The sequence below is a fragment of the Hypomesus transpacificus genome, chromosome 13 (genome assembly GCF_021917145.1).
Source record: "Hypomesus transpacificus isolate Combined female chromosome 13, fHypTra1, whole genome shotgun sequence".
NCBI lineage: Eukaryota > Metazoa > Chordata > Actinopteri > Osmeriformes > Osmeridae > Hypomesus > Hypomesus transpacificus.
Window position 1 is genome coordinate 147196 of NC_061072.1, and position 24605 is coordinate 171800.

The window sequence follows — 24605 nt, forward strand, 5'->3', positions numbered from 1 at the left end:
AATTGCCTCCTATTGTTATTCCGCCAGAGGTAGTACCAGTCGTCATGGTGATAGCACAGCGTGTCGTTACAGGGATGTTGTGTGCAGAGAACCGAGACATTGGGCGGTTTATAAATGCTGTACCGCCTCTTCCTTTTAGAGCCCTGTTCACCCTCCACGTCAGTGAGAAAGATATCCGATCACCTCCATCTTGCTCTTCACTCTTTCTCTCTCTATCCCCCGTATTCCTGTCTTTATCTATCTTCTCTATCCCCAGCTCTCTGTATCTCTGTCCCCATCTCTTTTTTATCTCTCTCTCTCTCTCCCGGCGCGAGTGCTGTGTGTCTGAGACAAGCTCCTGCAGTCTCGGCCCTCTAAAGTGTGACCCAGACTAGTTGCCATATTTGGCTGGGCTTCGCTGGCTGATCTTAATAAAGCAGGATCTGTGTTGGATGACCTTAAAAGGAGCAGCGGGAAGAGGGAGGGAAATATAAAGACATGAAGAGAGGGCGGGAGAGAGAGAGAGAGAGAGAGAGACAGCACCTGTTTTACATCTTAAGTTAAGTCACACAGCACAAGCCCTGATAACAGCACAAGCTGGCTGCAGGAGTCAGACCATGCCCCACAGTGCTCAGTCAGACCTCACTGTGGCCTTCTGGGTAGTCAGAACTGACTGTGGCCTTCTGGGTAGTCAGACCTCACTGTGGCCTTCTGGGTAGTCAGACCTCACTGTGGCCTTCTGGGTAGTCAAACCTCACTGTGGCCTTCTGGGTTGTCAGACCTTACTGTGGCATTCTGGGTAGTTAGACTTTACTGTGGCATTCTGGGTAGTCAGACCTTACTGTGGCCTTCTGGGTAGTCAGACCTCACTGTGGCCTTCTGGGTAGTCAGACCTCACTGTGGCCTTCTGGGAAGTCAAACTCACTGTGGCCTTCTGGGTAATCAGACCTTACTGTGGCCTTCTGGGAAGTCAGACCTTACTGTGGCCTTCTGGGTAGTCAGACCTTACTGTGGCCTTCTGGGGAGTCTACCTCGGAAGGTGAAGGGAGCACTGTGTGGGCTAGCATGGGCACACAGCACCACACACACACACACACACACACACACAATGTAGGCCCTAATCCCAGCCATGCATAGCCAGTCTGGATGGGTTGCGTGTACTGGCAGTAGGTACAGGACAGCTGTGAGGATGGGCAAACCCAGCGTTTGCAGTACTGTCTGGACCAGTGCTGTCCAAAAAGCCTGGCCATTGTAAACGTGTCATGTGGCGGTCTCTTTGTACAGGGAGAGGGGTCAGATTGAGTCACATTCCATATCTACAGAGAGAGAGAAGGGTTCGCTTGTATCGTATGCCAGTGTAGCACCGCAGGACGCCTTTGGTGCTTACAAAGTGCTGTGAAGTGTGCTCGGCATCTCCAGCATGTTGGACGAAACTCTGTCAATCTGTCTCAGTCATTGAGCGAGCATACACACACACACATTATACATTTATAAGCACACATTCGACCCATCGAGCGCTGGAACTGAAAGGATTCCCTGGTTACCAGGGCGACCTGTTGCGAACAGCAGCACAAGCTAAGAGAAGAGCAGATGACAGGTGTGGGGGGGGATGTGACCTCAAAGAGAGACAGAGGAAAAGAGGGAGAGGGGGAGAGAGAAGGGGCCGATGGGTGAAAGACAGACGTGAGAGAGATTTGGTAGGCTTCGTCATGTCCAGCAATAAACTCCAGTGTATCAGTTTATTGCTTCAACTCATTACTCCTTTAGGAAATGTGAGGTGCGCTTGTTTTCCCAACCCAGCCCCTCACACTGCCCCTGCCCGCAGTGAATCTAAACCTGTGAGGTGCACTTGTTTTCCGCCCCGGCCCAGCACGCTTCCCCAGTCCACAGGGAATCTAAACCTGTGAGGTGTGCTTGTTTTCCTCCCCAGCCCAGCACGCTTCCCCAGTCAGCAGTGAATCTAAACCTATGTGGTGTGCTTGTTTTCTTCCCCAGCCCAGCACGCTTCCCCAGGGCACGGTGAACATGAACCTTTGTTCGGACGTCATCGATGCAGAGCCCCGGACGGGCCAGAAGAACGCCCTGTGCATCATCACCCCCGAGCAGGAGTACTTCATCAGGGGAGAAAACAAAGAGATTATCAATGGGTAGGTCTGTGTGTGTGTGTGTGTTGCCCAGTGTGTGTTTGAGGTACCGTGTGTGTGAGAGTCAGGTGGCTGAGCGGTTAGGGAATCGGGCTAGTAATCAGAAGTTTGCCGGATCGATTCGCGGCCGTGCCAAATGACGTTGTGTCCCTGGGCAAAGACACTTCACCCCTACTTGCCGCGGGGGAATGTCACTGTACTTACTGTAAGTCGCTCTGGATAAGAGCGTCTGCTAAATGACTACATGTTAACCTGCTGTCTTGCTGTGTGCAGCTGGACTGAACAGCTGGTGGTGTACCCCCGGACCAACAAGCAGAACCAGAAAAAGAAACGCAAGGTGGAGCCTACCACCTCCCAGGTAACCACACACATATACACACAGTACATTTTCAAACACACACACATCCGACTACTCGCACATGCCACCCACCAGTTTGAGTAGGACACCAAGTGTGTGTGGTTCACGTCAGTGTTCGTTCGCCCCTTAAAACTGACAGACAGCTGAAAGCCCTGTCATGTTATTGTTGTCATGTCGTGTTGACATGTTGTCTTTGTCTTGTTGTTGTGTGGTCGTCACCATATAATTGTGTCGTCACGTTGTTGTTGTCATGTTTTTTCTGTTGACCCACCAGGAGCCGGGCCCAGCCAAGGTGGCGGTGACTGGCTCGGGGATCCCAGAGGCAGAGAAGGTTCCAGACTCAAGCTCCATCATCTGGCAGGAGGAGCTGAGCCAGAGGGAGGCGGAGGGGGCGTCCGTGTGGTCCGTGGCCGACCTGCCCGCGCTGGGCTCCCCGCTGGCCCCCGCAGGTAGGGAGGGACGGAGGGTCGTATATTCCGTTTTCGCATCCACGTCCCCTGAAATCCATCTGAAAATGCTGAATCGCTGTCTCGTGACGGCAGCTGCTTCAGAAGAGGCTCAGGGCTAGGATTGGGCGTCCATGTTGAACTGAGGTCATTTTAGGGGTAGATAAACAGTTTATGGGAAAGACACCGTTTTTGGTCACCGTTTAACGCGTCCTCCTTCTCTGTGTCCGCCCCTCTGCCTCCCCGCCCTCAGGCGAGGGCTCCTCTGCAGGGCGCGGCTCGGACGCCGGCTCCCTGAACGGCGACGAGGCGGACCGCGGCGGCCCGCCGCTCCACGGCGCCGCCCCGCACCCCCCCCACGGCCTCCTCTCCCCCACGGGCTCCTGCTCCAGCCTGGGGGGCCTCCCGCGGTGCCTCTCCCCGGCCCCCAGCGACCCCTTTCCCTCCGGCAGCTCGCTGCTCTCCAACGGCTCCCACATCAGCGGCTCGGTCAGCTCCCTGGACTCGGACGCCAGCGGCAGCACGGTGGCCTCCACGGAGAGTCACCCGCGCCAGCCGCACGGCAGCCACGTCGACACGCCGCGGGCGCGCCGCCTGGAGGCGGAGGCCAGGAAGGCGGAGAAGAGGAGCCGGGCGCGGAGCCCGGAGAGGGAGGCGGCCGTGTTCAGCCCCGAGAGGAGGTGAGGGAGGGAGGGTTATGGATGGATATGGATGGTTATGGAGGGTTATGGATGGTTATGGATGGTTATGGATGGATATGGATGGATATGGATGGTTATGGATGGTTATGGATGGACATCAATAGATGAATAGAAGACTGACTGAATTGGTGAATCACTTTTTGGACTTGGAATGACTTGCTGAAGTGGAGAGACACCCAGCTTATTGTTGTGTCCTGGGAGATGTAGGCTCAGCACAGCCTGGGAGATGTAGGCTCTACACAGCTTGGGAGATGTAGGCTCTACACAGCCTGGGAGATGTAGGCTCTACACAGCTTGGGAGATGTAGGCTCTGCACAGCCTGGGAGATGTAGGCTCTGCACAGCCTGGGAGATGTAGGCTCTGCACAGCCTGGGAGATGTAGGCTCTACACAGCCTGGGGGATGTAGGCTCTGCACAGCCTGGGAGATGTAGGCTCTATACAGCCTGGGAGATGTAGGCTGTAAACAGCCTGGGAGATGAAGGCTGTAAACAGCCTGGGAGATGTAGGCTCTGCACAGCCTGGGAGATGTAGGCTCTGCACAGCCTGGGAGATGTAGGCTGTAAACAGCCTGGGAGATGAAGGCTCCACACAGCCTGGGGGATGTAGGCTGTAAACAGCCTGGGAGATGTAGGCTGTACACAGCCTGGGAGAACAGAGAGGAGCTGGTCCTTAACTTAGCTGGCTAGATGCTGTCCGTTAGGTAAAGAAGCTAATCAGGGCCTGATTTAGATGAACTCGCACAGACTCCAAGTTAGAACTTGCAAACATTTGCCTGGCGGGAGAGGAGCTTATCCTTTTAAAGGCATGCCCACACACAGACCGCCCTGTGACGTGCACGCACACACAAACACACCAATTCTCCGTGGTGCCCCACTCACATCGTCCAAAATAACGGTGAACCCTCAACGGGTGGAAAAAATGGGCCATATTTGGTCAAATCCCCTCAGAGCAAAGTGATATCCAGAAATCCCCGTGTTAGTCCGCTAGGATTTGTGGTTATTGATGGATAACTCTCCTCACCAGGGTTATCCAGCCTCCTGTTCAGGCTGAACGCTCGCTGGATAAACAGGCTTTGTTCTTTCCATCCAGACGTCCGCCTTTGGCTCTGCTCTAGGAAAGGTCACCCAGGGTCGCACACACTCTTCCTGGCTCTATCACCCCCTTCCTTCCGAGCCAGAGCCGAAGGGAGAGAAGAGGATAGGCGAGAGAGAGAGGAGAGGATAGTCTCTCCCAGTAGAAAGATAACTGGTCCCTTTCGATTCCTTATTTTGATTTTATTTTTAAGGATCAGATATCTCTTTGTAACTCTGTCTCTCTCTGTTTCTCTACCATCCTTCGCCTCTGTCTAATTCACTCACTCACACTCACACCCGTACCCACACGGTGCCTCACTGCACCCCGGCAGTAAGCGAGGCATCCTGAGATCATGTGACTGGAATGCCTCCCTCCTAGTCGGAGCCTTGTTGCCTTGTAAGGTAGCAGAGTTCCCCTAATAAGGACAACATTAGGGGGAAGAAGAAAAGAAAAAAAGTCATTTCATATTTCCCACTGCCTGTCTCTCGCTCTCTCGAGCTGTTCCTGTGTGTCTCTCCCTCTCTCGCTCTTTCTCTCTGCCCTTCTCTTCCTCTCCCTCTCTCCGTCTCTCGTCTCTCTCTACCTGCAGTGTCTCGCTCGGCCTCTCCATGCCGCAGGCATGGAAGAAAAGGTTGTGTGTGTTGGTGTGTGAGTCGAGGCCAGCAGCGTACAGTTTCTGTGTGTGAGACTGTCCCTGTCCGCAGCGAGAGCCGACCGGTCGCGTGCCGCTCGGTGGGATCCACCGCAGCCCTCGCCGCGTTCTCATCCTTACCCAGGGACCACCAGCAGGCCTCTGCACCCTGTTGCTATCATTAACCATGCATCTGTGTGTTTCAGTCGCTCCGGTGTGATCGAGAAGCTGGAGGCCCTGGAGCTGGAGAACGCTGAGAGGATGGAGGTGGAGGAGGCAGGGAGGGGCGGAGGAGGCAGGCAGGGCCGCAGCGAGCACCGACGCTTCCACAGAGAGGTAAACCCTACCCTGTGTGTGTGTGCGTGCACGCGTACACGCTTTGGTGGGTGTGTAACAGTATAGGCATTGTGTACGAGTTAACAATAGACGAGTTTTCAAAACTGTCACACGGCACTACACAACTACTCTCCTCCTCTCCACCCCCCCCGTCCCCGTCCCCCCCCCGTCTTCTTTTAATCAAGAAAGTTATTTCCCTCCCATCCTTCCCCTCTTCCTCCTTTTCTCCAATGTTTCTACTTTCTTTAGTCTTTCTTGCTTCCTCTCCTCTCTACCCCTTTTCACCTCTCTCCCTCTCTCTCTCTGCCCCCCCCCCGTCCTGTCTTTGTTTGGGTTAGGAGCTTGGGGGTTCAGAGTGTGCTCTGAGTTCATTTCCAGTTTCCATTCTGTGGTCGGAGTCCCCTGGTAATTGCGCTTCCCTTTCCCATCCTGGTCAGAGAAGAACCCAGGAGAACACAGAGCCCCGAACATGGAGCTCACACACACACAGTCACACACAGTCACACACAGTCATACACAGTCACACAGAGTCACACACAGTCACACACAGTCACACACAGTCACACACAGTCACACACAGTCACGGCCCTCCACAGAGACTCTTTCTTCTGTAATCTAGCCCCCGTCACCAGCAGACTGGCCTAGACTGGCTCCAGGTTGTTTACAGTTTAGCATGCCCTCCACGCAGAGTCGGAGCGCCAGCCCTCCAAAGATCTGTTCCCTCTAGGTCCTGTCTCTTGCAGTCTCTTCTAATTCCCCTTCTCTGGGTCAGCGTTAGGTTGCTGCGGGGTACGTCTGTGGTAGGCCGGGTGAGATATGAAAGGATTTCGATCGTGTCGTTGTGCCCCAGTGTTTAGACGTCTCCCTGACGTTTCTCGGTTGAATCGGTTTCCTCCGAAGGATTTTGGCGACCGTTTGTAATGACGAAAGTAAGTCGGTTTCAATACACCCAAGGACAATGTTTATAGAATTTCTCAACAATAATCAAGACTAGAGAGGGGTACCATTTCGGGGGGAATTGTGAAGTGAGCTTTCTGCCGCCCCAGACATCCGTAGTCTCCAGCTGTGGACTGATATCATCTGCCAAACTGAGGTCGACGACACTGAGCATTAGCTGCTAGCTCTAGCTAGCTAACGCCTACGACTGGAACCTTCCGTAAACCAATAGCAATGCAATCGGGAACAAAACGCACATTTTGACACCTTTCACGTCTGCAAACTGAAGGAGCAGTGGTGGCTATAGTAAAGATATATCAAACGTGAGATGACAGTAAAAGCCTTTGCTGGTAGCACAATAGTGACAATAGTGTGCCTTGCTGGTAGCAAGCACAATAATAACCAGTTTGTGTGCGTGTTTGTGTTCCAGGAGCAGAGGCATGACCCTGGCCAGGGCCTGGACTTCCCCTCCACCCTGCCCCCCCTCAGGAGAGCCAAGTCCCTGGACCGCCGCACCACCGAGTCTGTGATGACCGTGAGTGTCTCCTCCCTCGTCCTCACCCCCCTCTCACCTCCCTGATGTTGTCCCTCGTCCTCCCCTCCTGTCCCCTCTCTTCCCCCTCTCCTCCCCCGTGACCTCCCTCATCCTCTCCTCCCTGGTGTTGTCCCTCGTCCTCCCCTCCTGTCCCCTCTCTTCCTCCCTCTCCTCTCTCTCCTCCCACATGGCCTCCCCCTCTTCCTCACCCCCTGTGCTCCAGTGCAGGGGCTGTATCACCCCCGGGGTCTCCTGCCTCCCGTGCAGCTGGTCTGCAGGGGCTAGGCCAGTACAGCCTCTCACTGCCCCGGGCTTGGGAGATGGGAGGGGAGTGTCTGTCGCGAGAGGCCTGCCCACGGTCGTTGACCGCAGGGTGAGAGCGGATGAGAGTTTGGCCTTGGGGAGGCGCCAGGTGACTTGGGCTGGCCTCTCATTGGTCAAAAGTACTGGAGGCTCGGGGGGGGGGGGGGTTGGGGGGAGTGCCGCCAAACGATCAGGCGATGTTGTTTGCCCAAGGTGTGTGTGTGAACGTATGCGTGTGGGTTGAAGGAGTTGCGTCTGAAGGGCCAGACAATAGACCTGCTGTTCACTTCCGCTGTGGGGTTAACCTAGGGGGAACCAGAGGGCCTGGACCTGGGGGGGAGGAGTGGGTAGATGGGGGCATGGGGAAGGGGGGCTGGTTTGGTCTGAGGTAGGGGCCATTGAGAAAATCCTCTGTTATTACTAACTGTTGTGTAACTAACAATCTTGTTTGTCGGCAATAAGTCATTATGGCTCCTTGGTGGGGAAACCTGAACCCTGATCTGGTTGGTGTGGCAATACTGTAATGGGGAAACAATGCAACAACAATTAGGTTTGTTTGGTTTAATACATCATTTGTTATCGGGATTAGGTTCAGGGATTATTGGTATCTGTGGGAAAGTTGTGCTTTTGATACTGTAGCGTGTAGCCCTAACTCTAAACAAAAACAACGACCAAAACAACGCTGAACTTTCTTTATTCCTTGAGACTAACTAGTCTGTTTTGTGTGTGTGACTGCTGTGTGTGTTTGTGTGTGTGACTGCTGTGTGTGTGTGTTGTAGTGCAGTCCTCCAGGCAGCTGGGGGCAGTGCAGCCTGTCCCTCCTCTCAGGTTACCCTCCTGCTCTCTCTGTGTGCAGCCATGCCCTGTAACAGTGCGCCTGTATTGCTGTGTGTGTTTATGAATGAGCAGGGTGTGCGGGCGTGTGAGGCCACCAGACTTCCACTGCTTCCCCAAGGCACTGTTCACATGCCTGCGTCGTGTGGTGTGTGTGTGCGCGGTGGGCGGGTACTTGTGTGTGTGCGTGTTTTGCCCTCCACTGTGTGGTAGCACATCAGGCGACAATACTGGACACTGAAGTTGGCAGAGTGGATAGGGGCGGTCTCCAACGACTGGTCTGGGCTCAGATTCCTTCGTACCCCTCCGAGGGTAGAGGAGGACGTGCGGGGAGGCAAGATCTGACCCTAGATCAGAGTTATGGCCCACTTCTATTTATTTGTGCATGTTGGAATGATTTTTTTTTTCTGCTCTTAATCCTTAACTATTTTGTATTTCGAGGATGACCCAGAAGTCAGAGACCAATTGTTTCTCATCTTATCTCGTAAGACTTAGAATATAACTTAGTCGATGATTATTAAGTGCAGAAAAGTGTGTTGCGTGTCGGGTTTAAAAGTGCTTCAGCTAACCCTCGTTCCTTCCAGACAGCGAAGTAGGTTCAGGTGAGTTGGCTGTTGTCATGCTGCTCATGTGACTTGGGTTGTAGAGCAGTGGTTGCCTTGCCGTTGGTCACCTGGTACCTGTGTGATTAGCATCTCCCAGCTCGTCCTGCATGGGGGTCAGAGAGTCGGGGCACAGCACTGCATCCCTGTGGGACAATGTCATAACCAGAGTTGGAGAGTGCCATGAGGAACTGTTGCAAACTGTTGACTCTCTCTCTCTCTGTCCCTTCCTGTCTCTGTTTGTCTCTGTCTGTATGTCCTCCTCTCTCTCTCTCTCTCTCTCTCTCTCTCTCTCTCTCTCTCTCTCTCTCTCTCTCTCTCTCTCTCTCTCTCCTCTCTCTCTCTCTCTCTCTCTCTCTCTCTCTCTCTCTCTCCTCTCTCTCTCTCTCTCTCTCTCTCTCTCTCTCTCTCTCCTCTCTCTCTCTCTCTCTCTCTCTCTCTCTCTTATCCCTCTGTCTGTCCCTCCATTGTGTCTGTCTGTCCTCCTGTCCGTCTCTCCACCACTCCCTGTCGCGCTCTCTCTCTCTCTCCTTCCCTGTCTCTCTCTATCTCTCCCTTTCCCTTCTCTCTCTCTCTGTCCGTCTCTCTCTCCACCTCCTACAGCCTGATCTACTGAACTTCAAGAAGGGCTGGATGGTGAAGCTGGACGAGCAAGCCCAGGTACGGCACCTTCCGCCCCGCACGCGGACGCACGCACCAGCAGTAAACGTGACACGGCCAGCCGTCTCCCCCGTGACGTGAGCCTGGCTCCGCACGATGGGCTCCTCAGAACCCATGAAAGCACCAGGCCCCCCCCCCCCAGTTCAAAGGGCCATCTGAACTGTCCACCTCAAGCAATTCGAGAATGTCTGTAGCATTCTATGGCCTTTGGGGGGGGCTTTTGATGGCGGAGCTTCAATGGGTGGCAGTTGAAAGAGTAGGGAGGTGCTTCCGAGGTCTTTTAAAGATGGACCTTATGTAGACAAGTGTGCAGTTATTCACTGATGGGGGGGATGGAGAGAGTTCTTGTTAGACTGCCTGTTTGACTGCTGCCAGTTAATACTCGTCGGATACTGGTTTGAAAAGGTTTTCCAAATCTCAATTTGCTTATCATCAGTTCCGTTTTATTCATGGCTCAAAAGCAGTCCTCGTTCTCATGGATCGATCGGGCAAACCTGTTTCTGCCTTTTTTTCATGTCTTGCGGCTTGTCCTAACCTTGTCTCTCTGACCTCCCATTGGCCTTCCCCCTCCTCTCCGCTGCCCCCTGAAGTGGAAGAAGTATTGGTTCGTGTTGACCGATCACAGTCTACGCTACTACAAGGACTCCATCGCTGAGGAGGTAGAGTCTCACCTCCCAAACACTCTCGTGGACCCCGCAGTGACTGATGCCGTTTGACTGTTTCTGTCAGCATGACTGCTATTGGCTTGTTTCTGTCAAATCCAATAACATCAACTGTGTTGTTGTTTTTTGAGATGCGGGGGGGGGGGGGGGTTCCATGTCTTCTTTGAGTGTTAAGGGTGATTATAGTCGGTGGTTGTAGTACAAGTTATAGTCCCGCTTGTAAAAGCGGCGTTCAGATAAGACTTTAAAGGGGTCATAGAATGACAACGGTGGCTTTTTTTTTTAAACCGCTCGTTTTACAGTGGCAGTTTCAAATTGTGATATTTAGATAGGAAAGAAGTGTCAATGGACTTTGATATTCACTGTATGTCCATTTTACCCACCGAATTGTCGTTATTCAACTATGACAAGGTAAACTCGGTTTTGCATTCTATGACCCCTTTAAATATATACACATAGTACTGTGCAAAAGTCCATGATCTTAACGTGATAACTGTCTAAAAAATACATTTGGTCTATACGGTATTTATGCGGCAGTAAAAAACTGCTAAGTTGAACATGTTTTAGTCTTGTCATTGTTTTTATGAATTAACTTTTTATATATATTTTTTTATTTTCCCTTGAGACTTTAGCACAGTACCGTATGTGTATATTGGTTCTGCTGTGTCAGCAGACCAGATATTTGCATGTGTGTGAGAAACTCCTTGTGTCCTCAGGCCTCAGACCTGGACGGGGAGATCGACCTGTCCACCTGCTACAACGTCACGGAGTACCAGGCTCAGCGCAACTACGGCTTCCAGATCCACGTGAGTGTCCTCTCTCTCCTCCCCACAGCTCGTCCGTCCAGCTTTGAGCCACCGCGACCCCCGCTTTGAACAGCTGAAGCTAGCTACAGCTGATTAGCCTTGTTGGTCGTACTTGTGAAGTTACTACACGTCCACAGCTATTTGTTTGCAAAGATCGTGAAGTGTTAGACGTCTTCTCCTTCAGACCCAGGAGGGCGTGCACACCCTGTCGGCCATGACGGCAGGAATCCGCAGGAACTGGATCCTGGCGGTCATGAAGAACGTGAGGCCCTCCTCCACAGCCCCGGATGTGGCCAGGTCAGCATCTTCCACACCTGCTCTCTGGAGCGCCAAAATCTGACAACAATAAAATACATGAAACTGTTTTTTTTCTGTGTTTTCTCGAAAGGTAGCTTGCCGTGTAAAGTATCGTTTTCTGTCTTGAAAGAAACAATATTGACTCACCAATATTGACTTGTCCCACCACCACTTTATACAGTATAGCCCTGTGAGTTTGAGTTGTTCATGTTTGTGCCTTGTGCCCGCCCCTCCCCCACCACCACCACCTTCCCCCCCAGCTCCACTGAGGACCACGGCTCCTTCGCCCCCTCGGAGGCCCTGTCGAGGCCCGACGTGACCCACGACTTCCCCTCCTCCTCCGAGGCCTCCTCCGCGGAGCGGGAGCCCGGCCAGGGCCCCAAGAAGAGCCGGGCGCGCGAGCGCCGGCGCGAGGGCCGCTCCAAGACCTTCGACTGGGCCGAGTTCCGACCCATCGCCCAGGCCATGGCCCAGCAGCGGGCCCAGGAGGCCGAGCCCCTGCAGGCCGACCCGGGAGACCCCGAGCGGAGCCGTCGGAGGGAGGAAAGGAGGAAGAGGTACGAGTCCGTGACCGGCTCCTCCGCGGAGCCGGCGGCTGCGGGGGAGGGCAGCCGGATGGACTTTGAGAGCGGAGGGGGGGGAGAGGGCCCCGGGGGAGGGCCCTGCGGGGCCGGCGTCTGTGGACAGGCACCAGAAGGTGGAGGAGGTGATCGAGCAGCACTGGCAGCAGGTGGAGAACACGCCCATACGGGAGGAGAGGAGGGTCCCCCTGCCGTCGGCTCTGCAGACCAGGGACACGGCCGAGCTGGAGAAACTGCTGGAGAGCTACAAGAAAGGGGTCTGTGTGTGTGTGTGTGTAAGAGAGAGTGTGTGTGTGTGTGAGTGAGTGAGTGAGTGAGTGAGTGAGTGAGTGAGTGAGTGAGTGAAAGAGAATTTAAAATATAATAATAATCTCACATTTTCATAAACATTCCTCATAGTACGCCAGTAGTGTGGGATAGTATGCAAGTGTACATTTCCTGTGTCAATCTGATTGCTGGTGTTCTGTAGAGCCCAGACCAGCAGCCCAACACTGTATACTCTAGCGAGAGCTTGTAGCATGTCCTCCTCCCTCTGCTGACGCCTGGCCCCTCCCTCTCCCAGGTAGAAGAGCTGAAGGGACAGCTGGACAGCTGTCACCACCAGCTGCTGGACTCCAACCAGCACAAGCAGGAGCTGGAGCTGCAACTGAGGACGGCTCTGGACAGAGAGCAGCACGTCCGCACGGGATACATCTCCCCTGTAAGAGCCCACAGTTTATCGATTACCTCCTCATCTTTCTGTCTCTTTCTCTCTCTCTCTCTTTCTCTGTGTTCTTCATCGCTCTTTTTTCACCGTATTTCCCCCTCACCTCCATCCTCTTTTTGTCCATCTTTCTTCGTATCACTCTCTCCCTCCCTTTTTACCCCCGTCTTTCTCACCCTCATCTCTCTCTCTCTCTCTTCCTCATCTCTCCTTCCATATCTTGCCCTTGCCATCTTTCTCTCCTTTCCCAGCGCTCTGCTGTTTTATTATGTATCATATTATATGGAGGCCAGCTGTTTGAGCTCACACCTACGTTTCCAACTGAGCCATTTCCTCTCCTATTATGTAACATTTCTTTGCATGTTGTATTTTATCGATAAGACAACATCCAACAACAAACTGACATCAGAGCTGCGATTAAAAAACAAAACGGCTACGAAGACGAGCCACTGCATGAGTTCATTGCATGTGAAAAGAAACATGGAAGATCTTTTGATTTTTTTATATTGTGTTTTATGTCTTCCTCAACTTCTATTCGCTCATCTCCTTCCGCTGTGCTTCGTTACGTTACAGCTGAAGTCATGAAACTCATGCTGGCACTTTTTGGATTGAGCATTCAATTACTGATAATAATTAACACAAGGCTTTGATGATGGCGTCTCTGTGCTGGGGTCAAGGCATGAAAGCTCAGGGGTTCTTTGGATGCCAACAGTTTAGGTGTGGTCTCTTGTGTGTAGATGTCTGGTTGGAGAAGGGACCTTGAATTTTTGCCTTGTCTTGTTTGAAATGTTATGCATGGTGGTCAAATGAATCCTCTTATTTCAACTGCTGTACGTGGACTAGTAACTTTTCACAGTTTGTGTGTCCCATATACTGCACTGGTGGTGAGCAACACAAAGGCTCGAATCTGTGAGGTTTCGACTTGTTTGTGTTGAAAATAAGAAACGTGTGCGCACACTCCTGTGAGAGTTGGCGTGTGTATGCAAGAGAGCAATGTTGTGCTTGATTGAGAATCATCTCGCCGCTTTTATAGTTATGAGAAGATTGAGGGCAGATCGTTGTCAAGGTTGATGGAGTAGAATAGTTTTCGGTTGACAGGATGGGGTGCCTTGAGGGTTTAACGGAACCCAGATGTTTTCTGTTGCGTTTGAAAAAGGGGCGTAGGTTTCAAAATATCAGGTCATTGTTCAGTCCATAGAAAAGTGCATATTAATTGTGCATATGATTAGGCTATGTCATGAAATAATTTTTCATTCTTAATTTTGATTAAGTATTATGAGAGTATAATTTCACAGTTAGGATTTCGTAGTTTGGCTTTATTGGCATTATAACAATGCAATAGTTTTCATCTTTTTGGATAGTTAGAAAAGTAGATACAAGGCTTTCTTTCTTTTGTACAACCCAGTGTGCCTCCCATCTCCTAATAAACCATCTAGCTAGTACTAATTTTGCATCACTTACCCCATGAAATAACCTTTAACCGTTTAATGTGCATGATCTCTTGTGATTTACTAACAAAGGCCATTTATTCTCTCTCCAGCCCTCTAATATACTATCTTATAATGGATACGTATTTGTAATGTTTTTGTTTTTAATCCTTAATAGTTAATTTACATAATTCCATACAATGTAAGACGAAATTTAATATGGTAAATGTTTTCATGCAAATCTGAAAATTGGGGCAAGTAATTCATAAAACCTTTAGGCCTAGTTCTTTTTTTCACCCCCCCCCCCTGCTGTGTGTTAACAAACTCTCTGGTCCCCTTTCCAAGCTGGAGCATCCGACCGGTCTGGATGCCGATGTTGCGGCCCAGATGAAGAGGCCTGAACTGGTTAGTTCTCAGGCTCAGAGCTTGACAAAGAAGTACCAGGAGACCAAAGAGCTCCTGCAGCTGCAAGAACTGAAAAAGCGCAATATGCAGGCACAGCTTGGCCTCTCGCTTTCTCACACCTCCGCCGAGGAACCTTCCCTTTCTGAACCCCCAAAAACACCCAGTCCGGAAATCCCTCCCCCCGACCTTGTCCAGAAAACAGTTAGTTTTGTCATCCACGATAGCGCAGACAGGATTCTTAAGATAGAGGAATTAACAGCAGGCCAGCCACTAACCCTAAGTGTGTTAGTTACGATCCTGCGATCACTTGAGGGTGTGAGTCAGGAAGTGGATAGACAGGGTAGCTGTCAGAAGCTTCTGGACACATGGAAGCATCAGCAGGAGGCGGAGAACGAAACCATAAAGAAGAGCTTAGCCAAGGCAGGCGAAAGCATCCGAAACTACGAGTCTCGTCTTTTGACCATGGAGGACATGCTGGGGAGGGTTCATAAGCAGAAGGTGGAGAGCCTCAAGAACCCGTATGGCCCTCTCTGCAAGATCGAAGACCACCCGGAAATGCACGAGATCACCATCGGGACGCTGTCACAGAGGGTCGAGCTGCTGACCTGCCAGAACGCAGCGCTGACGCAGCGCTACCAGGAGATGCTGAACCAGCTCACGGAGGCGGACAGGGAGATAGACCGGCTGAAAGCGGAGCTGAGCGCCCTGCAGGAAGGGAAACGGCACCTGCTGCTCGTGGAGGAGCTGAACCGCGTCAAGGAGCAGCTGGCCGAAAGCGAGGCCAGCGCGATCGACAGGGAGTACTACGAGAGAGAGCTCAACGAGAAGTCCCACAGGCTCCATGAAGCCCTGGTCACGTTGGAGATGTTGGGAGACAGTCTGAAGGACACGGAGAGGAGACTGCAGCTGAAGGAGGCCACGCTGAGAGGCCTGGGGTTCCACATGGAGGACGGCCGGGCGGACCCGTCCCAGCTGGAGGGAGAGCGACTCAGAGAGCAGCTGGCCGCCACGGAGGCCAAGCTGGCCGAGACTGACGAGCTCCTCCAGTCCACTGAGGGGCGCTGTAGGGAACTCCAAGCCCAGAACGCAGAGCTTAAAACCAGGTGTGAGGAGGCTGTTTGGGTCGGTAGTCGGAAGCTTCTAGAGGCGCAGAATGAAAGACGGACGACGCAAACCGGGTCAGGGGAAGAGGGGATAGCAAGTAGGGCTAGAGAAGAAGCGACGGCACATGTTGTTGATGAAGAACGGATGCAGACGGACGAGAAGCAGGTTGTAGACGACGGGGTTATACAGGAAGTAGTAGGGGACCTCAAGATGAAGTCGGTGGCCCTCAGCACGGTGTTAGAGATGCTGGTGAAGGTAGACTGTAACGTGGAGAAGATGCGTAGCGATTGGAGAAGCACTTTACTTAGCACGGATCGCCTTGAGACTGCAGGAGAGGAGCGAGTCGAAGTGAGTGAGAGGCTGGTGGAGATGTTGGTAGCGGGAGTGGAGTTCTGGAGCCAGCTGCTAGGCGCTATTAAGGTCAGCCCCGGATGCTCACAAAGTGAACCTTCCTTTGAAAGGCGTGTTGCCGAGCGGATGGTGGCAGAGAAGAGTGCTCTGATTTTGGTGAGCCGGCGAGCACCTCAGATGAAGGTTGACGGCGAAGAGACAATGTCTGAGTTGGTGTCCGACACTGTTGTTTTGAAAGATCTTGTGGAGACTTTACGAGAGAAAGTGCGTTTGTTCACCCAAATTGCCTCCGCCGTCACCATGTCGACCAACAGCAAGCTAATGTCCTTGATTCTAGCTAGCTTTTCAGGCAGTCCCCAGAAACGTTGGTCGGAGTATCTGTCGGACGCCATGACGGAGGCTCACAACTCCTATCTCCTCAGTAGGCTCAAGTTCCAACATGTCCTACAGCCGAACGCCAGCCAGGTTCAAACTGGCAGCTCCGACTGTCCAAACTGCCTTTGGCTTCAAAACCAGAACAGAGATCTCCAATGCAAACTGCAAGACCTTCAAAATCGTCTGTCAGACAAGGAAAGCCAAAGAGGAGACGACCAAACAACAACACCAAAAACACACATTCAAATTGAGGGAGAGCCCATAGACTCCCTGGACAAGGCCATTCAGCTCCAAGATATGATCGCCAAGCACAAGAAGGAGCTGCGTGAGGTGAAGGACGTCTACGAACGGGAGGCTGAGAAGCTCCGGCAAGAAGTGGCCATGGCGGGCGAGACTCTGCGCTTGCTGTCCGAGGAGAACGTGAAAGAGATCGACTCCCTCACCGTCTGCATGGAGAACCTGAAGCGGAAGCACGAGGCCGAGAGGGGGAACATCTTGGAGAGGTTCCAGGGGGAGATGGAGGAGCTGCGAAGCGTGCTCGGCCCGGGAGGAGATGCCCCTGACGGCCCGGAGGGTCGTGGAGCACCGCCCACCGAGTCCTCCCCCTCCACCCTCAAAGAGCGTCTCCAGGAGCTGGTGGCCCAGGTCTTGGCCCTGACGGAAGAGATGAGGCGGCGCGAGCAACAGGGAGACACGACGACGCTCCGGCTGAAATACGAGAAAGATCTGGAAAGCCTGAAGGTGGAAGCGTTCCCTTGTCCTTTGCTGTTCTCCATCCGTGATGCCTTGTGTCTCCTTGTGGCACCCCCAGACCCATCCCACCTCCCCCCCTCCGTTCCTTCCCCAACCCCCCTCCTCGCCTACCTAACCCTGCTGGCCTTTCCTCTGCTCTCTGTAGACTCTGTATCCTTCAGTGTTGCATGGTGACTAACCCTGTCCTGTAGTGCATGTGATCGTTGATGCTAAGTTGTGTAGCCTGCCGAGGAACCCATTTTGTTGATCGGTTCGCGACAAGAACCTTGTCAGAAAGTTAGGTTAGCTGAGCCAATGTTTGAGCACAACTTGTATTCAGTTCCAACATGCATCAACATATTCAGTGTGAGCATATAGACGAGTTTTCCAGTTTAAGTTGCTTATGAAATGAGTTCCTCTGTAGTGTTAGTTTGATGTGCTTAACAATGTTTTCTTTTCCTCAGCCGTTGTAGACTGGTTACAAAGACAAAGAGTTCACCCATTTTTTTTAATTAAGTGATCAAAACAAGTTTTGGAAAATAGAGTCTGGTCTTTTAATTGAATTTTATCAATCATTTTTCATTTATTTTTTTACCCCAGAAAAATGCATGGGGTTTACCTCTTTGTCTTTGTTTGTATCTAGTTTTACAGACTGAAACTTTCCCTTTTCTAACTGGTTAACAACATGTGAATATTATTTCAAAACGAATTGCAAATGATTAATTCGTTTACTCGTTTGGGTTTAAGACAAATGGAAAAATGATTTTGCTCAGAAATAGAGTGCAAACAAATGGTTAAACTTATTTCGATGTATGCTTGTGTAAACAATTTTTTTCACTCAGCTTAGTTTATAAGTGTTTGCTATGCATTACTCTCCATATAAGGTAGTTTCAATATGCAGATTTACTGCTAGACTTGTGTCTGCCAGCAACGGATCGGCTGGGTTTTTGATGTGGGGCCAAATAGTTTGAGCAAGGAACCATTTTATAATTCTTGTCAGATTTGTCTGCTGTGTCTTTTAAAGATCACAGTTTATGTGTATATATTCCTCTTCCTGTATTGAGTCTTTAATAGTTTAGAAGAACTCATTTGTGTATACCCACAACCCCCTCACCCCTAAACAGGATGTGGGGCCCCTGTGTCTGTCTGGCACTCTCTTGCTCTCTCTCTCGCGCGCTCTCTCTCTCTTTCCTGCTCTCTCTTTCTCTCTCTTCCTTTCCTGCTCTCTCTCTCTCTCTTCCTTTCCTGCTTTATCTCTCTCTCTTTCCTGCTCTCTCTCTCATTGCTCTCTCTCATTGCTCTCTCTCGTTCTACCCCTATCGTTTTCACTCTCTCCCTCCCTCCGTCACACACGCCAACCGAGACGCACGGAACAAGTATCTAAACAAAATTGCAGGTGCTGCTCGCTGTGATGTCAGAGCAGGAAGTCTCCGTTTACCCTGCGGGGGGTAGGCTCTCACAGTCGGTTTCCCGGGCCTGGCCTCTGAGCTCTGGAGAGTTATCCCTGTGAAAACAGGCCGGGGCAGCCCCGTTTGGCTGTCTGGGTCGTGGCAGGGAGAGAAGGGGGCAGAACCTCTGACTGAGCACTCCAGATTAGTGTATTTGAATAGAGGACGGAAGCGGGCCTAGGTTGCGGGGTCGAGCCAGACGGAAGGCCATTGAAATCCCCTCTTGTGGAAACATGCACTGTAATTATAATAGCATCGGTGAATGGCTCCCTTTTTCAAAGCGTGGTGGTTGGGGATTACTCCCCACCCCCCCTCCCCCGTTCTCCATGTTACCTAAAGGTGTTAGTGCGAGGCTGGCAGCCTGTCCTCGTTTGACGCTGGCTGGGGCTACGCCTCGCGATGAAGATGCATTGGGTTTGTGTGTGCCAGCTCGATCCTTTTGAGAATCAGTCCTTTCACGAGTTGGGTTGTGGATCCGGCTCCAATCCCACATTCCACCCAAACAGTTGGCCAACAGCAACGGCTCATGGTTTTATGTGCATAAGCACTCAGACAATTGCACCAGAATTCAGACATTTACACCAGACATGAACTGGAGTTGGAATTGACATTTTATAAGCGGCGGCCCAGAGTCGGCACAAACCTGGCTGGGCCTTCTGCTCACCCCACGGGGGAGTACGGGCATGGTCTCACCCCTTTACTGCCCACGCATTCCTTTAGCATGTTCGAGTATTCCGTTGTCCTTTTAACCCTCCGCTAACCGCCGGCTCGTGGCTAACGTGCTGTAGCTAGCTGCGTGTTTGCAGTCTCTGTGTCCGTGGAGCGGTTCTCAGCCCAGGTCGAGGCACTAGAGTTTTCCCTGGTTTGGTTCCCATGGTCAGGAACAACTCTTGGTCCTAGCTGAGGCCGCGTGTGGATGTGCATTGTGTTGTGCGCTCACTTTGTGTGTTCTGACTGTGTGTCTATGCGCTCTGAGAGTATGTGTTTGCTCAGTGTGTGTGTGTGTGCTGACTGTGTGTCCTCTGCCCTTCAGGCCACCTGTGAGCGGGGCTTCACCGCCATGGAGGAGTCCCACCAGAGGGTGGTGGACGAGCTCCTGCGGAAGCACCAGCGCGAGCTGGAAAACCTGCAGGAGGAGAAGGATCGGCTGCTGGCCGAGGAGACGGCCGCCACCATCTCTGGTCAGTACGTCGTTCTGACAGGAAGCTACGGAGCAGGAAGCTATGGAGCAGGAAGCTATGGAGCAGGAAGCTACGGAGCAGGGAGTTGCGGAGCAGGAAGTTATGGAGCAGGAAGTTACAGAACAAGAAGTTACAGAGCAGGAAGTTACAGAGCAGGAAGTTACAGAGCAGGAAGTTACAGAGCAGGCAGTTACAGAGCAGGCAGTTACAGAGCAGGCAGTTACAGAGCAGGCAGTTACAGAGCAGGCAGTTGCAGAGCAGGCAGTTGCAGAGCAGGCAGTTGCAGAGCAGGCAGTTGCAGAGCAGGCAGTTGCAGAGCAGGCAGTTGCAGAGCAGGCAGTTACAGAGCAGGCAGTTACAGAGCAGGCAGTTATAGGACAGGTAAATCATTAGTGTCCTTTTGTGCTTGAGAGGTGAAGCTGGCTCTAGAAGTTGTTGACTTACCCTAAATGTCACTCCTTTCTTAAAGACGTCCATTAATCTCTGGCCTTGGATCAGATCCTAACCTCTGTTTTGATGCTCTTGGTCAGTAACACCCCAGATAGACTTCATGTAATGAATTCATTTCGCAGACCCCTTGATCTGCAGTCAAATGCTCTACCACTGAGCTATATACACACACATACAGTATATAGATCAAAGTCCAATCCCCACTCCTGTGGGATCAGTTTAGTTGTTAATGAGATGCTCGTGACTGTTTTATTAAGGTGAGGTAAATGTGTGATGCTTTTTGTTAAAACACAGACCCAAATGGACAACATAACACATCCCTGAAATAGCCCGCAAAAACACTTCTGGTCATGTGACAAACGGATGCTTGTTGTTCTAGCGGGAATAAAAACTGTTACGCAACGGGCCAGTGTCTGCAGGTTGTTTCCGCCAGGAGCCGGCCTCTCCTCTCAATGCCCCTCTTTGTTTGTGGTTGCCGCAGCGATCGAGGCGATGAAGAACGCCCACCGGTCGGAGCTGGAGAAGGAGCTGGAGAAGGCGCGCAAGACCGGCAACAACACGGAGAACGCGGACATCGAGGAGATCCGCAGGCAGCACGAGTACGTTATAACCCACCCCCCGCCCCCCCCCCACGAACGTTAGTGCCCAGGAGAACCAGGAGCGTCGGGACGGTTCCCCTTGTCGCGACGAGAATACGCCGTGCTTGGGGTTTCACGTCGTTCACTCGAAATTGGACTCGCGCTCCGAGGTGCTGACTCGGCTTACCTGACTTGAGCCCGCGTCAGTTCCCCGGGAACACCTAACCCCTCCCCTCCTGCTTGACAAGTAGATGACAGATGGAGACATAAAAATAAAAAACCTCCGTGATTTATAACTTTAATGAATCGTCAGTCTCAGGTGCATTGCCGGCAGCCAGGCGACGAGCTGTGACTTGACAGGCTTGCTGCTCGTATGCTCGCACCTGCCCACGCTGTGAGGTGAGCGACTGTTCCCAGAGTCCTGTGGGGCAGCTGGGCTCCGACTGACCCGACTGATGGCGCCGCGTAGCAGACTTGAGCGCGTGGGTTTTAGCATGGGCCTTGCCGTCGTCAGAGCCAGGGGAAGACTCCCCACAGCGATGTGCGTGACTCGACAAACTGTCCCCGCTCGTTATTTTCGAGGCCGAGGTTGGTTCTCTGGGTGACCTCAGAAACTCTGTGCAGAGGCCGAGTGGGTTGGGGGATTCATGGGCTGGGTGGGTGGGGGGGTTCATGGGCTGGGTGAGTGCATGGGTGGAGGGTATATGGCGGGGTGGGTGGAGGGTTCAGGAGCTGGGTGGGTGCATTGGTGGAGGGTATAGGGTGGGGTGGGTGGGGGACGTGGGTTTATGTCCCCCACCCACAGGGGCTGGGTGGTGTGCAGTGTTAAGGGGCTGGGTGGATGGGTGAGTGGTTGGAGGCTTCAAGGGCTAGGTGGGTGCGTGAGTGGAGTGCTCAGGGCCTGTCTGGCTGCGTGCAGGACTCAGGCTGGCTGGCTGTAGGGTTCAAGCTGTGGGGCGGGTTCAGGATGAGCAGACAATGCCTGTATGTGTGTGTGTCTCGCCGTGCCAGCTGTAACCATGGTAACCGGGCACTGAGGTAGCAGGGCGACCTTGCCAAGCTTTGGAATTTCAGACACAGTTTAAGTCGTCCCAAGGACGAAGCCTGTTTGGCTGGCAGTCTGGCTACCTGCCTGCCGGCTTGGCTTGCTTGTCTGCATACCTATCTGCCTGTCTGTCTCTCTTGCTGCCCGTCTCCCTCCCTCCCTCCTGTTCTCTCTCTCGCTCTCTCTCTGGTGCCAAGGCTGTGTTTCACTCTGTCTGTGTGTCTGTCTGTGTGTGTGTGTGTGTGTGCGCTGCAGGGAGGAGCTGTGCTCGTTCCAGCGGGAGATCGAGGTGCTGTCAGAGCAGTACTCCCAGAAGTGCCTGGAGAACGCCCACCTGGCCCAGGCGCTGGAGGCCGAGAGGCAGGCCCTCCGCCAGTGTCAGAGGGAGAACCAGGAGCTCAACGCACACAACCAGGTGGACACACATGCACACATACTGTGTATACATGATCACAGGCAACGGTTTCTCTCTTTCTTCGCCCCCTCTCCCCCTCATTTGGTCTCTCTCCCAACCTCGCTCCCTCCACACGCGTCACACCAGTTCTGAATTGGTTGTCGTTTGTCGTTATGTTGTCAGGAGCTGAACAACCGCCTGGCAGCAGAGATCACCAAGATGCGCTCCATGACCAGTGAGGAGGGAGACTGCTGCACCCTGGTCCAGGGCAAGGAGCTGTATGAGCTGGAGGTAGGCCCAGTCCTGGTCCCAGTATTAATATTAAGTCCAGTCCTGGTCCCAGTATTAATATTAGGCCCAGTCCTAGTCCCAGTATTAATATTAGGCCCAGTCCTAGTCCCAGTATTACTATTAGGCCCAGTCCTAGTCCCAGTATTAATATTAGGCCCAGTCCTAGTCCCAGTATTAATAATAGGCCCTGTCCGAGTCCCAATACTAATATTAGGCCCAGATCCAGACTTGGACTCAGGCATTGTCCTAGTCTCAGACAGAATCTCAGGCTCAAGGACTGGATCTCATCCCAGCAGGCCTGACACTGTATGGAGGTGCTGCTGGTTTTGACCTCCTGTTGTGTCTGTGCAGGTGATGCTGAGGGTGAAGGAGTCTGAGGTGCAGTACCTGAAGCAGGAGATCAACTCGCTGAAGGATGAACTTCAGGCAGCCCAAAGAGTACGTGTTTGTCAGAGATGAAGTTTCAACTCGAAGAAACAAAAGACACAAACTTGAGACTCTAGATGCTGATTGTGTTTGTGTGTGTTTGCGTGTGTGTTTGTGCGTGCGCGCGCGCGCCCAGGATAAGAAGTATGCGACGGACAAGTACAAGGACATCTACACAGAGCTGAGCATCGTGAAGGCCAAAGCGGAGCGGGACCTGGGCCGGCTGAGAGACCAGCTGCAGCTGGCCCACGAGGCCCTGGGGGAGCCCTCGCTGGAGGAGGTGGAGCGAGGAGGCTACGGTACACACGCACGCACCCACCCACCCACGCACGCGGCCCAAATCCTCTATCTGTATAGCCATATATAAGCAAGTCTAATAAACAACTCTGATACGCTTCCTCTCTGACCTAGCTAGCAGCACTGTTATAGTGCGCTGGGGCTAGCAGCACTGTTATAGTGCGCTGGGGCTAGCAGCACTGTCATAGTGGGTCGAGGCGAGCAGCACTGTCATAGTGAATTGGGGCTTGCAGCACTGTTCTACAGTCAGCTCAGTTAGCGCTGCTGTCAAACTGAGCTCCTTCTGCGCTCTCCTCTCAGATATCATGAAGTCCAAAAGCAACCCAGACATTCTCAAGATGGCCGCTGCCGCCGCCAAACGCTCAGAGCGCACCATGAGGTCAAAGGTAGGGTCCCCTCGCCCTCACACACTGTCCCAGCACCAGCCGTCAGCTCTAAACACGCCCCAGTCAGAACTACATAAGTCAGATGCAAGATTGAATTGGAGGTTACGGTACATTAAACATGAAAGGGGGGAGGGGGGATGTAAACTTGGTTGTCTGTAGTTAGTCTGCGAGACGAGCGCAGAAAGAGACTAAAAGAGTTGTATTTGGAAGGAGACGGTCATAGCCAGTAGAGGTCTCCCTGCTCTGTGAAAGGTGCAACGTTTTGTTTTTTTGTGTTGTCGCAGACTGCCACCTAGCGGTCAACCACTGTAACATCATTGTAATTGCACACTCCAGCGACGCATTCGCTTCATCCCACAACAAACAAACACACACCCACAAAACCTCATAGACGTTTGACCATTTGACCTCCTAATTGTGGATTGTAACCAATCACTGCATGTGTGTACCAGCCACCTTGTGTATGTGCTAGAGCTAACAAGAGACGTCCTGGTGGAGATGGATCTCTCTCTCTCTCTCGTCTAACACACACATACTGGTGTGTTCTCCCCCCTTCTGTCCTCAGTCTGTGAGTCGTGACATGCCCTGGGACAGCTAGGGCTGCCTGAGGACCGATAGGCCTACCCTTCTCCTTTTAGGTAAACCCAACCCAGACCCACACTATAGAACGGGGCCTGGTTGCCCCTTTTTGGAGCGCAAAGTCGATCGAGGAATGTTGTGGGTCCGCGTGGATTAGGATTCGGGATGAGAAGCGGGGGAATCGTGTGTGTGTGTGTGTGTGACTATGTAGGATGTGTGTGTATGTATATTGTGTGTGTGAGTGAGACTTATGTAGGATGTCTGTTCATAACCGAGCGTGTGGCGATGTGCAGCTTGTTGGTGTCCTGCCTGTGGGTGACTCTCGTCTGTCTCTCATACGACGGGCCTCCGATCACCGGGTGGCTTCCATCCACAGTGCTCCCCAGCCTCCACGCTGTGGTCGACTGTACGGATGGAAGTGGTTCATCCTCTTTTACCTCGGGTTTCTTTCCTTTGTTGATTTGTATGACTTTGAATGCATGTCATATTCACGCGCGCGCATGTGTGTGTGTGTGTGTTTTATCTTAACAAAGATAGAAGGGCTTAC

General features: G+C 52.4%; 1 protein-coding gene across 1 annotated transcript in view; it reads left to right on the forward strand.

The window, feature by feature from the left end:
- Positions 1-24605, forward strand: part of LOC124476125 (myosin phosphatase Rho interacting protein) — a 36067-nt gene that overhangs the window by 10056 nt on the left and 1406 nt on the right. Inside the window, exons 4-24 of the mRNA XM_047033134.1 lie at positions 1975-2126; positions 2397-2481; positions 2756-2930; positions 3181-3607; positions 5541-5670; positions 7037-7141; positions 9484-9540; positions 10131-10199; positions 10919-11008; positions 11193-11305; positions 11566-11899; positions 11940-12143; positions 12449-12586; positions 14362-16992; positions 19465-19612; positions 20544-20661; positions 21941-22100; positions 22263-22370; positions 22722-22808; positions 22933-23095; positions 23394-23479. Of these exons, the coding sequence (XP_046889090.1) occupies positions 1975-2126; positions 2397-2481; positions 2756-2930; positions 3181-3607; positions 5541-5670; positions 7037-7141; positions 9484-9540; positions 10131-10199; positions 10919-11008; positions 11193-11305; positions 11566-11899; positions 11940-12143; positions 12449-12586; positions 14362-16992; positions 19465-19612; positions 20544-20661; positions 21941-22100; positions 22263-22370; positions 22722-22808; positions 22933-23095; positions 23394-23479 (5580 nt within the window). The remainder of the gene's footprint in view (positions 1-1974; positions 2127-2396; positions 2482-2755; positions 2931-3180; positions 3608-5540; positions 5671-7036; positions 7142-9483; positions 9541-10130; positions 10200-10918; positions 11009-11192; positions 11306-11565; positions 11900-11939; positions 12144-12448; positions 12587-14361; positions 16993-19464; positions 19613-20543; positions 20662-21940; positions 22101-22262; positions 22371-22721; positions 22809-22932; positions 23096-23393; positions 23480-24605) is intronic.